At 41.9% G+C, this 14661-nt stretch overlaps 1 protein-coding gene across 1 annotated transcript in view; it reads right to left on the reverse strand.

Annotated features, from left to right (window-relative positions):
• THBS4 (thrombospondin 4) overlaps window positions 1–14661 on the reverse strand; it is a 70975-nt gene that overhangs the window by 41790 nt on the left and 14524 nt on the right. The window contains exons 3-7 of the mRNA XM_039545270.1: window positions 11415–11662; window positions 9557–9662; window positions 4869–4951; window positions 3939–3990; window positions 1933–2105 (exon numbers count right to left, since the gene is read on the reverse strand). Coding sequence (XP_039401204.1) covers window positions 1933–2105; window positions 3939–3990; window positions 4869–4951; window positions 9557–9662; window positions 11415–11662 — 662 coding nt within the window. The remainder of the gene's footprint in view (window positions 1–1932; window positions 2106–3938; window positions 3991–4868; window positions 4952–9556; window positions 9663–11414; window positions 11663–14661) is intronic.

Below are 14661 nucleotides of genomic sequence, written 5' to 3' on the forward strand. Positions count from 1 at the left end.
TTTCTCCTGCTGGCTGGGGAGGAAGAAAGAGATTATTTCTATTTTGAATTACTTGGGAGGTGCTTAGACGCTACAATGTACATCTGTAGATTAAACACCTCAGCCTACGTCTACACTGCAGTTGGGAGGGGAGATTCCCAGTGCAGGTATACCGACAGACTCGCACTAAAAACAGCAACATGAGCATTGCTGCATGGGGGGCGGCTCAGGCTAGCTTCCCAAGTCCAAGCCACTCAACGTCCGGGCTCAGGCAGCTAGCCCACGCAACCACCATTGCCCCAACAGCCACACTGATATTTTTAGCATGCTAGCTCAAGCAGAGCTCGCAGAGTCTGTTCACCTGTGCTGGGAATCACAGTTGCAGCTCCCCAAGGATATGTCTACATTGCAGACTCTGACTCCGTTTGAGCCCAAGCCCCATTCTGTCCGCACACAAACCAGTCTGATTTGGTCAGCAAATACTTAGAACCCAGGTCCACAGACACTGCTAGTGGGGTGGGTGGGAGCCCAAGTCCCACTGTGCCTTGGGTCCAAACGCAGCCATTTTGCAGTGTGGACGCAGCTCAGACTGCAGATTTGAGTCAGTAGGTCCGTGTAGGGCAGTATGGCTGCATTAGCAATGGCTGTGAGACCCAGAGCCAGCATTTGTAAGCCCAGGTTTACCATGCAGTGTGGATGCTCAAGTGTGGTCTTGGAAACATGAAGTCCACAAGCCCGGGTCCCACAGAGGGTTCACAATGCAGCGTAGAAATACCTTCTAAGTGACTAGACATTCTGCAAATAACTGCAGACATAAATCTGCAGGTATAAAAACAGAAGCCTGTTAAATAGTGCCTGAAAAGTAAATGTTTTGTGCCTTTTTTTATGCTTCTTTATGATGTATAAAGAAGGTGTAAAATTTTATTTCCCCCCTTCAAAATACCAGGAATATTGAGTGGTTTTTTTATTGAGTGGCTTTTTGAAAATGTGGGCTGGAAGCTTTTTCAGCCCTCAGTTGAAAGGGAGTGGGAGTGCTGAATCCCTAACAAAGGAAGCTTCCCTCCCACCAAACTGTTTTGAGTTAAGTAAGTGCTGCAGCCAACCAAAATACAAAGAACCTGATTCTCCGCTCCATTACACTTTTCCCCACAACAATCAGTATAAAGCAGTGGAAAATCAGGACCAAGGAAGTGTGGGTGGTGGATTTTTTTTTTAAACACTTCTGAATAATTCTTATTTCCTCTTTCGATTAATCAGGCTTCATTTCCTTGGTTTTTCAGATGTCATTAATCTGCTAATTCTCAAGTCTCCAAGGGTGAACAAAACCTGAATTTCTAACGTAGAACCACTCCCCCTCCCACAAAAATTTTAAAACAAACCTTTTAGGTTTTCTTTAAACATCATAAAGAAGCGGCACCATCCCAATGTTTATTCCTTTGCAACTGACCTTTACGGCTGAATTGAAAACATAGCCAATTCTGTGAATAAACTGACTTCAGTCTCCAAGGCCGTTTAAACTAAAACTTTTTATGAGCACTGAAAATCAGAGAAATAAAATCCAAATCAACAGGAAGTGCTTCTGCAGTTCTGCCCTATAACTGCTGATATTTAATCTTTTTGTGGAATCCCAATAACTGTGTCAATAGCTTTGCCCTTTCGATGTAACATTCAGAGAGCAGTAAAATGGAAATATGTACTGCAGATACTTGAAAAATAAATACAGTGGTCTTGATTCACCACAGTATAACTCCATATTTTCACCCATGTAACTCCACTGACAACAATGGAGTCATGGCAACATACCTCTAGTGTAATGGAGTGAAGAACTGGGCCCAGGATGTATTACTATTCACTGTGCAGCCTGTTAGTGAATGCTGCAGAAAGCAAGAGTCAGGGCCCATTTATGTGAGAAATAAGTTGGGATTTTTTTCTTTTTACAAGTCAATATTTTACCTCATCAATATCTGAGCATGTAACTCCATTTCCTGTGAACCCTTCGGGACAGGGCCCACACTGAAATCCATCTGCTGTCTCTGTGCACCTGACCCCCATGAAACAGGAGCTGGCTTCGCATTTGGGTTTAGGGGGCACTGGGGCCTCAGTTGGAAAGTTTGTAGCTCCCAAACCTTTGAGTAGAAAGAACAGCATTTTTAGTGATTCAAGGAAATATCCATCATGCATTTCAATCGACAAGAGTTCTAAGGAGATACCTAATCCACTGCTGAGCAGTGGGATTGTGTTTCTGCATCATAAATATCCTTTATGTTGGCTGGGCTGGGGCTGCAGCAGTAGCAACTTCTTGGATTGTGATTGAGGAGACTTTTGTTTAGGAACTGATCAAGAACGTACAGAATAGTGGAGGTTAAGGCTATGTTGCATATGTCACAGGGATATGGATGTCCTTCTGCTTAGTTAGTCCCAGAGCAGATGTATAACTTCTGATGCTGGCCAGAGGAAAGCAATAAGTGCAGGTTAGAGTGACCTAATAAGGACAAATGGAGAACAGGTCTCAGAAGGATTATAGGTTGATGGTACTATTGGAAAGACAAGGTGAGCCATTACTCTGGCTAAATCAGCAATGCTGCCCTCAGCATAAAAAAAAAAGCTATTATTTCGCCTCAGAGAGATCAAAATTTACAAGGAGTGAAAAAAGGGGAGGGAGCAGCAAGTGGCAGAATATTGAATATGTGACAGAGTATCCACAACATTGTTTCATGTACTAAGAGACTGACCGGAGCGGGGAAAAGGAAAAATCTGAGAGAAGGAGACAGGTGCCAAAATGGTACCAAGGATAAATTACATGCATTTCAGCTGATTAACACAGTGCAGGCTTTAAAGAAACTTCCTGTGGCTCTAGTCTTTGTCTCACATGTGTGAAAACTAAGTTAGCTGAAGCTCAATCAAGGTGAGATTCAGTGGAGGGATGATAATTTGAGAAAAGCTATTGGAAGATCTGGCAACAATCATGCCTACTCCTCTGAATAAGGGTGTGTGTGTCCTCTGCTGGTAAAAAAAGTTGGCATTTAGGGGATCTGTTGGATTCCCAGCTATGTTAGAGGATTCTTCAGAAAGGCTTTTATAATCCCCTCTGGCCATTTCTTTTGAATGCAGACCTTGCTACTGTATCTACGCCTGTGTCACCTCAGGATTAGACTACTTCAATGCAAGGTTTGTATAGATTCCCTAAATCAGCCTGTCAATGCGAGCTGGTGCCAAATATGGCTGTTTGCTTATTCATCTATTCTACTAAAGCTCTTACACTGCTTAATATGCATGTTGTTATCTCCCAGGGACATGTGGCACGATCTGGATTCAGTTGGAATCTGAGGTGTTGAGGTGCGCATAGTAGGTTTTAGAAAGATACAGTGGGTGAGGTAATGTCTTTACCTCACCCACTTTGTGTCTCCAATATCCTGGGACCAACATGGCTACAACACTACTACATACATAGTGGGTTTTGACCTTCCTACTGGGGATTCCCTCCATCTCTCCCCGCACAAAATACTGCCAGAGCGGTGGTCACCAGAGGTGCTGGAGCACCATCACTTGAAAAGAGAGGGAACTGCTATCAGGATAAGCTCTTCGATAGGCTCTCCACTAGAACTGAACTGACTCTTGGTCTGAAATAGCCTGAATGCAGTTTACCTCCCTGGCATGCTACAAGGCTAAGCTCCGGGGGTAGGGCATGATGAGGGTTGCTTGTTTTGAATGAGGTAGAGTATTGTTTGGTTTTGACTGGTTATTTTCTGGTTTTGGAGGGAGCAGAAGCTCAAGGCTTTACCCCAATAGGAATCTATTTTTAACTTAAGTCAAAGATGCTTAGAGCCCAGAAGAATAGGCTCATTTTTTCAATGCTTCCTATAAATCAAATAGTGGCAATCCAGTGAGAATTGTTTTTAAACAATTGCAAATCTTATGTGGACCTCTGTTAATTTTATAGGAAATACAGGAATACTTACCACACGCCTGGCATTCTGCTATAGTATTTCTCAAAAAAGTTGTTTCTTTGATCTTTAGGGTATAGAAAATATGTATTAGTTGGGTGATGCTAATTTGTGCCTGGCTGCCCATAGCACCATTATATTTTGTCTAGATGTTAATAAAATCACTGAACATTCACAAAGTGCCTTACAATGACAGGGTCTGATTTTGCAAATGCTTACTCCCAAGCATGGTACTTATTAGCATGAGTAGTCCTATCATCTTCTATGGAGAACTACTCTATATAGATTGTACATTGACTTCCATAGGGATACTCATGGTGGTGAGATTTATGGCCACGATTCAGTCCATCCCTATTCAGCAATGCACTTAGTAGGTGCTTAACTTTTTAGACATATGTTTAGATCCCATTGACTTAAATGGGACTTCAGCATGTGCTTGAGCACTTTGCTGAATAGAGGCTTACTTAAGCATATGCCTAAATGCTTTGCTGAACTGGAGCCTAAGTGCTGTAGAAAGTGTTTGCAGAATCAAGGCCATTATTAGTAAAGGATGTTTAGCAAATCAGTAAAACACTAGCAACTTCACACCAATGAGGCTAATAGTGCAATTAATTTAGTTTCCTTTACATGTGTAAGACTACCTTTAGCTAGCTAGCCAATGGGCTAGAATAGTAGCTGCAGCTCTTCTCCACTCTGAATGCAGGGGTTTCTGGGGACTGGATCTATATAAGTGGGCCATCTCATGCCCCACCTCCAGTGCCGCCCCTCCGCCCCCGCCCACAACATGCTGAAGTTTAGTTTCTCTACAAGGTCATTTCACTCCCACTGCACAGACAGAAAGCTTTGTACAGGAGCATCACAATTAGGTAAAATCTGCCCTAATGCTGCACAAAGCAGTGCTCTATCTGGATCTGAGGGATTCACACTGAAAGCCTCATTCAGTACCTGCTGCCTGAGAAGGTCTTTCACATCTCCTAGTATTTGGTTCATTTGCATCATTTGACCCATGAATTGCTTATTAAAATCATCTGTAGGGACAACAAAAATGAGAAAAGGCATGCACAACGTTAGTAGCTTTTTGTTCATTTGCCAAGATCAGCACTGAAATCTGAACTGAAATTGTCTTAAAGGATGAGCTAGAGCAGATAATTCATAATATCTTAGCATCAGTAGGGAGGGCACACAAGGGGAAATACAATAGCTTTATTTTTTAGGAAATCATCTGTGTGAACTCAATATTCTTCAAAGATACTGGATTCAAAGCACTGAAGATTGAACTCCTTTTTAGCCACACCAGAGGAAGAACAAAGGCAGAGGAAACGCAAATTTCTCCACATTGGTGCAACACGGTGGGAGAACCATCTTCAAGAGTCAGAGGACAGTTCTAGCTCCATGCCCATTCAGTGTCTGGACTCTTTGCTGATACTATCAACAAGTACACCAGTTAGAACCAGCTGTGTTGCTGGCTCCACTAGGAACCAGACTGAGATGACTAATCTCAGGCAAGGTGACCATATTTTCAAAATAAAAAGGAGATGCTTCTGTGGCAGTGTTTTTTAGGGTCACAAAATAGCCATACAAAAGAAATGTATGCTGCTGCCACTACTGCCCATTTCTAACTCAGCAGCAACACGTTTATGTTGTTCAGAGTGGAGGACTTTTTTTCCATTTGCTGAATGTTCTGAATCAGTTTATCATGATGCACTGGACATGTCAATAATATTCACTGAGAGTCAAAGAACAGATGTGATAGTATCTACACTAATTTGACTTTTCTTTCCACTCTGAACACTGTTCATCACACTGAAAGCTAGTTCCCTGGGACTTCTTGTTCCTGGTAAACATAAATCAAATTCTGCTCAGTAGAGCAGTACATCTTGAATATATATTTTGTTGTTATTATAACATATATAAAGTTTTGATAGTCTAAATGAAAATTGAAGACATTTGAGGTGTCCTGAAATAAGTTTGTGGGATGCCAGGATACCATATGAAAAGCCAGGCCTCTCATGGCAGAACCAAGAAACGTGGTTATTTTAACTTCAGGGCACCCTAAAGCCATCAAATAGTAACAACTAGTCACTACCCATCTGGCCTAGATTTGAACTGATGAGAGGTGAAACACTTAGCATCTCCAAATTAGGGCTTTCTGACCCATCTCACTGTGTGTCTGTCTATAACTCTCACTCAAGCGCCAATTCATTTACTCCTTTTTGTTAATTTAAATCTAGATATCTGTGCAAGATTCACAAGATAGGTATTGATATTTCTGCATTCTAAGTGGGTAGAGTATGTTGAAACTGTTAAATATGTAGTGGCTATATGTGAGTTTACATATACTTTATTTGCTGTAGTATTGAATGCTTATATGGAAATTGGTCTTATTAATGTTTACTAAATTGTTTTGTACTTCAAAGCATTTCTAGTCTGATCCCAGGCATGCTCAGGGGACTTGACCAATTTGACAGATACTGGCTTTTCTTCATTTCAGATTGTTCTCATCAAAATAATAAAGAAGCTGAGGTAACCTGGAAATGCTGCATCTGTTCAGTCCCAACTTTTATTTTTTTTGGGAGACTTAATATCTTGGCTATTTCAAAAATACTTAAGTCTGGAACTTGGCTTGCAAGCTGTCAGGCCAGATGTAGTAACTTTTCTTTACAAAGAATTGGTTTAGCCATTATTGATTGAGAGCTGCAAAAAATGTGTAATTCTTAAGGTTTCAGAGGTTGCTTTGTTGCCAGCCTCTAAATCAAAAACAGATCAGGTCTGAACACTTTTTTTGTAGACTTTTAAACCTTAAGGTGGACTAATGACTTTTAGTGCTGTGAATTATACAAGATGGTTTTGAAATGCCTGGATGTCTAAATTTGCATGCACCAAAAATGCTTCCCATAACATTTTTTCTTCTACATTTAAAGCCAAATCCTGCCCCCAGTCTGCAGTTGCAATAGGTCCTAAATGTAGGAGAATTATCAAAGCTCCACCGCAAAAACCAGGGTTCAGAGAAGCTGTTAACACAGTTGTTTAGCAACCACATGGCACAAGTAGTGTCCCATGGCAGCTTGTTCCAGGAGGGTGCTGGAGCAAGCCAGAGGTGTGGCCAATAGGTATGAAACTAAATGGATCTACTACCCCAACTAAATGAGCTGGGCTGTTGTTAAATGCCTCACCCCGGTTTTGCCTACTGTAAAAATCTAGGTTTTGCTTTGTCCTTCTGTCCACAATGACATGGCCCAAAACTTACACATCCAGCCCCTACCTAGGATCACTATCCGCACTGCTCAAGTCTCTTAGCCACCTAAGGTTGGCCACTAAGGGATGGCGCTGCCATAGCTGGTGTCTGAGTAAGGAGTCCTAGGGCAGGCTATCAAGACCACTGACAGTTCTTTATCTCCCAGACTCTCCTCCACTCCCATGTACAGTCTCTCCTCTCTAAAATACTTGGGTCCTATACCCATGGATGGCTAAGCATTTCCATTCCTGTTTATTCTGGCTAAATGTAGTGCGTTTACTTGATACATTATTGTTGTAAAAGATACATAGTGAAACGTACAGGATGTGCAATCCAGCTGAGTTAATATTGCTGTTGGAACGTTTGCATCTCTTTTCATGATTTTACTTATGAAGACATATTAACATAGTCTCTTTTGCATTTAATATTATATAAAGTGAGTATGTGATTGAAATTGGAGGCCAGCACAAAAAGCTCAGCCAGGTCTCCTAAAAGGCCACATCTAACTACTAAATAAGAAAGTGTTTCACCCGTAAGTTATTGATTAGTGAACAAAAATTATAGCGATATTTCCAAAAGGGAATAATGCAAGGTCTCCGTTTGGAAATTTTGATCACTGAGTTTTGTGTCTTTACAAGTGACAGTACTGAATTAATTTCCTGCTGTATCTGTAAGTGCATGCTAATTTATGGGAAAGAAGAAGGAACCTTTAGAACTAAACCCCTCAAGATTTGTACATCTAAACAAAAATATAAAGTATCATGGAAATGGATACCTGCAACAGGGGACATCTGAAGCTAAATGCAAAGCATATCCAGTCATCATTATTAAGGGTACGATTCTATCATGGAAGTTATGGATTCCATGACTTCTGGGGACCTCCAGGACTTCTCCAGTGGAAGGGCCAGAGCAGCGGTTAGGCCTAGGGCTGCTGGAGCAGTGGTTGGCAGCCAGTACCCAGGGCTGCCAGAGCAGCGGCCCCAGGGCTGAAGCAGCAGGAGTAGAGGGGTGGTTTGGGGTAGCAGCGCAGCTGGAGCAGCTGCCGCGGTCGTCCCCAGGGCTGCCAGAGCAGCTGCAGGCGGCTAGACCCTGGGGCCACCAGAGCAGCAGCCCCCAATGGTCCCCCTCCAGAAGCGCTCCCACTGTTAGTCGTGTTTCTCTCCCCCCCCCCCCCCCCCAGGGTATTTTTAGTAAAAGTTAGGGACAGGTCATGGGCTTCCATGAATTTCTGTTTGTTGTCCACAGCCTGTCTCTGAATTTTACTAAAAATACCCATGACAGAATCTTAACCTTAATCATTATGAAGCTCTAACACATACAAATAGCTAGCTGGTCAGGAATTTTTCAATTAACTTTTTTTTTCCATCAGAAAATGCTGATTTGTGGAAACTGAAACTTTTAGAGGAAATGGAATTTCTGGTCAAAATGAGAGCACTTCCATCCCAGAATAGCCAACAGCCTGATGGCTAGGCACTTGCCTAGGGTGATCCAGATTCAAGTCTCTGCTTTGGAGCAGGGACATCTGAGGGGAATGCCCCAACCACCAGGCTGTAGACTATTCGAGGTTCTCTTTTGCAGGACAAAAACAACTTTTTAAACCTTGAAAACTTTAGTGAAACAGAATTCTTGTTTTCCAGACAGGGTAGTCTTGTGTAAAAACGATGTACCCTGTCTCGCAACTATATTAAATCGATCCTAATTAAAATGATTACGGCTGTGGTTTTGCCAGGAGGTGGCAGGGGAGAAAAGGTTTGTCACAGATCCTGTATTTTTATTTACAAGGACATTTTTAGTCTTAAACTGGCCCTATTGGCTTCTTTGTCTTGTGCGTACAAGATGTTAACATTACATAACATTTACCTGTTCTTCTCCTCCCTACCCCAGACGCTATGAAAACAGTCACAATTTTTCATTAAATCACTTTGCTCTGCCCTGTCTACTCCTTCACCTCTTACTGTCCAGCAGAGCAATCACAGCAGCCCTTACTCATTTTGCTTCTCCCTACCCCTGATGACCCAATAACCAGGAACCACATTACATGTAAAAAGAAATCTGTTTAAAAACCAAAACAATTAAATCCTCTGCTTCAGGCAGAACCATCTCACCAGCTGGATGAGAGCAGTTGAATTGGCCTGCACCCCTTCAAACAAGAAAAGCCCTTTCCCAGCACACTGACTTTCCCATAACTATATCAGTGACATGTTGCTTTGTTACATGTATCTGTGACTGGGTTCCTCTCCATCCTGTGACATTTAAAAAAAATGTGCATGATGTCGTCATGGCCATGATTCTATCTGCTTGCCCTCATTAATTTGAATGGTTTCTTCAGGTTTATAAAATACACTGTAATTAGTTCCTCAGGATATCTTATGGAGGCAGGGTATTTTAACTTATTTACCTGTGTTCTGAGTAGTAGACTCTATCTGCTGAAGGAAGCAATCTTGCAGACTTGCTACTTGGGAAAGTGAGCCTTTCACTACCAGCTTCAGCTCATCCAAAGTGTCCTGGAGCAATCAGAGAAATTCACAGCATCCATCTCCAGAACAATGAAGAAACAAGCATGCAATCTTGAAATGGGGCAAGCCTCTTAACTGATGTGTGGATAGCTCTAAACCCATGTTGCATAGGCAGGGCTTAATAGCCACGCTCAGGGCCAGCTCCAGGTACCAGCCGAGCAAGCTCGTGCTTGGGGCGGCAGATTCTACGGGGCGGCATTCCGCCCAAACCTAGGGTGGCACGGCTGCTTTTTTGTTTGTTTGTTTATTCGCTGCTCCAGCCGCCCTGTGGGGGCGGCAGCACGGAGGAGGGGAGTGCCCTGCAGCAAACTTGGCAGGGCAGCCCGCATTCTTCCCTCCCCGCCGACCGGAGCAGCACAGAACCCTCCCGGCAGGCAACGTGGCAGTCGGGGCTGCGTGGTGAGTGCCCCACTGAAGCACTGGCTGCCCCCCTTCTCTCTCTCTCTCTCTCCCCCCGCTCCGTCCCCCTCCCCTCCACTAGACTGGGCGCACACTCTGCAGCACAGGGAGTCCCCCTGCACCCTGGCCACCCTGTAGGGTTTTTTGTTTTGTTTTTTTTTCCCCCACTTTGCTGCTCCAGCCGTGCCGTGTCTTCCCCCCCACTCCCCGCTTTGCCACTCCAGCCGAGCTGTGGTTTTTTTTCTTCCCCCTGCTTTGCCCCTCCGCCCTCCCCCTCTTTTTTTTTTTTTTTGCTTGGGGTGGCAAAAAAGCCAGAGCCGGCCCTGACCACGCTACTGTACCTCCTAATTACTTTGGCCATTCCATAAAGTCCTTTTGACAGAAGACACTGCAATGCGCTGGGCAAAACACCACATTTTTTTCCCACAGGTGTATGTGGTTTTTTTTTTGTTTATTTTTGTTTTTTGCCATTTTGAATCATGTGATTTCACACAACAAATTTCGACAATAGATATTGCTATAACAACAATACCAAAAAAATGCTCCTGTGATTTCACTGCAAAGGCATTTTTTTGCTTGAAAACAAAATCCTGTTCATTCAAAAAAAAAAAAATGGGTGCCTTACTATTTTGTGTGTCATAAAAATGGGCTCCTTTTCAAGTTTGTAATACAATTAGGAGAAAACACTCTGTTTTTGACTAGTTTTCAATTTTCTTATGAATATTTTGCATACAACTAGTTGTAATGATGGAAGATATTTGTGCTGTGTTCCTGAAAGATACTGCTTTTCTGGGATGGTTGATGTGGAAATCACAGCAAAAAATGTCAGTCCCCCCTCCTTGGAATAGCCCAGGCAGAGGCAGATAGCAAAGTTATAACCACATAGCTGGGATTTTGACTCCAGACCATTGCCAGTGTAGTTTTCCTCCTATTCCTTCCATTTCTGAATCACAGTCATTACAGAGACTGAAGAGTCAAACTGCATATTTCTTGTACGCATGCACATTCAGCATACATGCTGTAGGAAGCACATTCAGCATTCAGTAGGAAGCTACTTAGAGCTTTCATTTTTGCAATAGGTAACAATTTACAAATCTGACCTTCAAGTAATACCTAGACTAAAACATCTTGGTTATGGTAGATTGTAAACTGGGTGAAATCCCGGCCCCTTTGCAATCAATGGCAAAATTTTCAGTGACTTCAGTGCAGCCTGGATTTCACTCTATATCTAGAGAAGCTACCCAATTTTTCCATTCATTTTACAGATTACTGTAAGACCTTCTCACTGCTAATGCACCTTCTTTCTAATTGCTCCACCTGCTCTTAAGTTTTCATACTTACCTGTGCCTTTTTCGGTAGGGTGCGAAGTTCCACAGATTCTGAGCTGTGGTATAGACCTGAAAATGCTTTAGGTAGACCTTGAATGGCATCCACCTGCATGCAGTCCAGATATAACTCTGCTGTGATGGATCCCCGCTGCAGACCACTCAGCCTCAAAAGGACTGCATGGCGCTTCCCATCAGCCAGCTGGGTGTTGCTGAATGTCACAGAGTTTAGCTTCCCATCATTCTTCACGTAACGCAGGATGACTAGTAGAAAATACACAACATGACTATAGGATGGTAACACAAAACATGAGGTGTGTCCTGATAATCTGAGTGGCTGCTGATTGGAAGATCACTGTGGAGACTTCTCACTGCTCTGGTTTATTTAATCACTTCTGCTTTGACAAATGTATCCCATATGCAAATATAAGCAGGGAATATAAATTTGACATAGAATTGCAGGAAATGCAGATAGAGGAAAACTCATAGGTTCAGTATTGTTGCCTACCGATCATTCTCCAGTGCTTTGTTCAGGCTCATTTTAAATGACTCAAATGATGGAGAGCATGTCATCATAAGAAGGCATAATATAATAAAATACACATTAACAGTGGTACAGCATTTTAGTGGCAATCTGCAATTAATAGTAAGGCAGAATTATACTCAACATCCTAAAAGTTACTCTGCAGCAGAAATGCATAGCTAGAGTATAAGTTTCAGTAATGAGTATAACATCTCTGCAAAGGATGCTAACAACTGTGCAGTCAAATGTGTTAATTATTACTTGATTCCATTTCTTTATCTGTCTTTCAACATGATGAACAGAAAATGAATACAAAAGGTAACACAGAAGAGAACGCAAACATAGTACTAAAATCTCTCTTCTTTTAATGCTTCCTGATAAAGAAGAGTTGTCAAACACCTGACTTACCTTACCTGATGTACTTGCCCGGCCCCCAGGATAGAATGCACTTCACAAAAAGACACTCTTGTTGTTAACTAAATTACTATATTGAAAAAAACTTAAATGAGTAAAATTTGGAAAAGAAAAATCTATCCCCCTAAGGAAACTGAATCTACAAGTGAGAATGAAACAGCTCCTCAATGCTACCCAGGACTTATCCCCATGGTTACCTGCTAAACCTTCCTCTGTCCACAATCTCTTATGGGGGGACAACCTAGCTGAGCATATGTGGCTATCGATAATAGCAGCAGGGAGAACACATCTATAGCGTGTACAGCTACTTTCCAAGATCCCGTTGATTTAGCTTAAATGACATTATTGGAATCTGGCCCTTTTTTGTGATATCACTCGCTCTGACTAAGAAACCCAGATACCTGCAAACTTGGACTCCTAGACATCTCAAGGGGATGGTAACTGTCTCAAATTGTGTTTAAAATCAAGGCTAATTACATATATAAACAATAGTAATGTACTTCTTTCCTCTTCAGATCTTTGGAGGATTTTTTTTTTTAATTGCAGCTTCTTTTTAATAGGGTAAAAGAGCTGCTAGAACATCTTTCCTAGCTAGTATCCAGACTTTGCAACATTTTACTGCTCTCGGGAATGAGAAATCTGTAAGTTACCCAATGAGTCTGTGTGTGTGAGGCAGAAGGTCTGTAGGTAGGATGCAGGAGAAATTACAAAAATGCTCCCTGAATGTAAAGCCACTTGGCACATATTACATATGATATATTTATGGTTACAACCCTCTCGAATCGAAGAAACAGGAGACAGGTGTTTAAACTCTTTGGATACTTGTAGGCAGTTATCATGACCCCTCCAGTTGCCATTTATTCTAAGGTTTGGGATTTCCACTATTCTTTTTATACTATTAATGACTCTTTGTGTTTCCTATGTGTTTTGAACTTCCTTAGAATTTTCTTTGGCCACTACATTGATATAATTTGTTTTGGTCATTTCTTTCCATTTCTTAAATATAAAGAACCAGCTTTTGCTCTGTTTTACCAGTATAAATCCACAGTAATTCCAATGAATCTGATTAAGTCACTTCTGATTTATACCAGTGTGTGGTCCCTTCTATCTTTAGTTTATATATCTTTTCTGGAAATCTCAGCAGTTGCCGTCAATGACTCAATTATTTTCACCATTTTTCTATGTACAAAAACAACCAGACAAGAGATTTTCTTAAAATCGCATGGGGTCATCAGTAACTTGACAAAAAGCGACTCTGCTTGCTGGTAAATGCTGAGTTTCACTTGCCAGCTCTATGTTGCAGGCATTTACTTATGTGACTGCTACATGTTTGGGGGTATATTAAAGCAGTATCCTTGGAACTGGGCCCTGCAGCCAGAATGACTGAACACAGCAGTGAGTCAGTGAGAGAGAAACCAGAGGACAGTGGTGGAGCACACAACTGATTGCTGGCCACCAGCCAGGATAGCTTTAGGACAGCTGAACTGTCTGGCTTGAGAGGAAGATCCAAGGACTCATTATTGGGCCATAGCCAAAGGTCTGTCGAGGGGGGCTGGAACAGTCTGTTGAAGAAGATGAGGGCAAAATTTTGATGGACTACAGCTCCAGTTACTCTCAAATCACCAGTGATCCTGCAAGTACCCTCCCACCGCCAGAACGCTTGACACAGATGACCTGCGGATAATGAAGTGTTCAGTTACTTGCACTGTCTAAAAAACATATTCACTGTCATTCTGGCTCCTGAAAGCCAATACAATGGTCTGAGCTTAGAAAATGTTCAGTGAAACGACAGCTGCAGCATAGTAATAGACTATGGCTCACAGAGCTGTTAAGCTATATCAGTTGTACTTAGATTTTAAAAGAAACATTGATGTAAAAGAGGTAATTCTGTTATGTGAGAACAGTTTTTCTCCAAGTGCCCTTATTAGACAGTGAGCATGAGAAGTCTGCAGGACTATTTTAGCTTTTTATCTATGAAAAATGCACCAGTTTAATTAGATCAAACTAAAAAAAAATTACCTACTTAAACAGGTGCAAATCCCTACTCTAGATGCACTTAAAATGGTTCACCTCTTGCTTCTATCAAATTATCTTGCATCAGTAAGAGTGACTTACACTAATTTGATAGAAGCAAGATTTAAACCAGTTACTGTAAATTGACATTAGAAGTCTACAGCAGTTTAACTAGAATGAATTGGTTAAACCACTGCACCTTTCTGGTATAGACAAGACCTTAGTGTAGACTTAGCAAATCCGGGGGTGGAGGGGTGGAAAAGAACCCATGTCCAATTATTCTGCTGTAAACCTCACACAGACATTAACATAC

Source organism: Mauremys reevesii, linkage group 6 (assembly GCF_016161935.1).
Source record: "Mauremys reevesii isolate NIE-2019 linkage group 6, ASM1616193v1, whole genome shotgun sequence".
NCBI classification, from domain to species: Eukaryota; Metazoa; Chordata; order Testudines; family Geoemydidae; genus Mauremys; species Mauremys reevesii.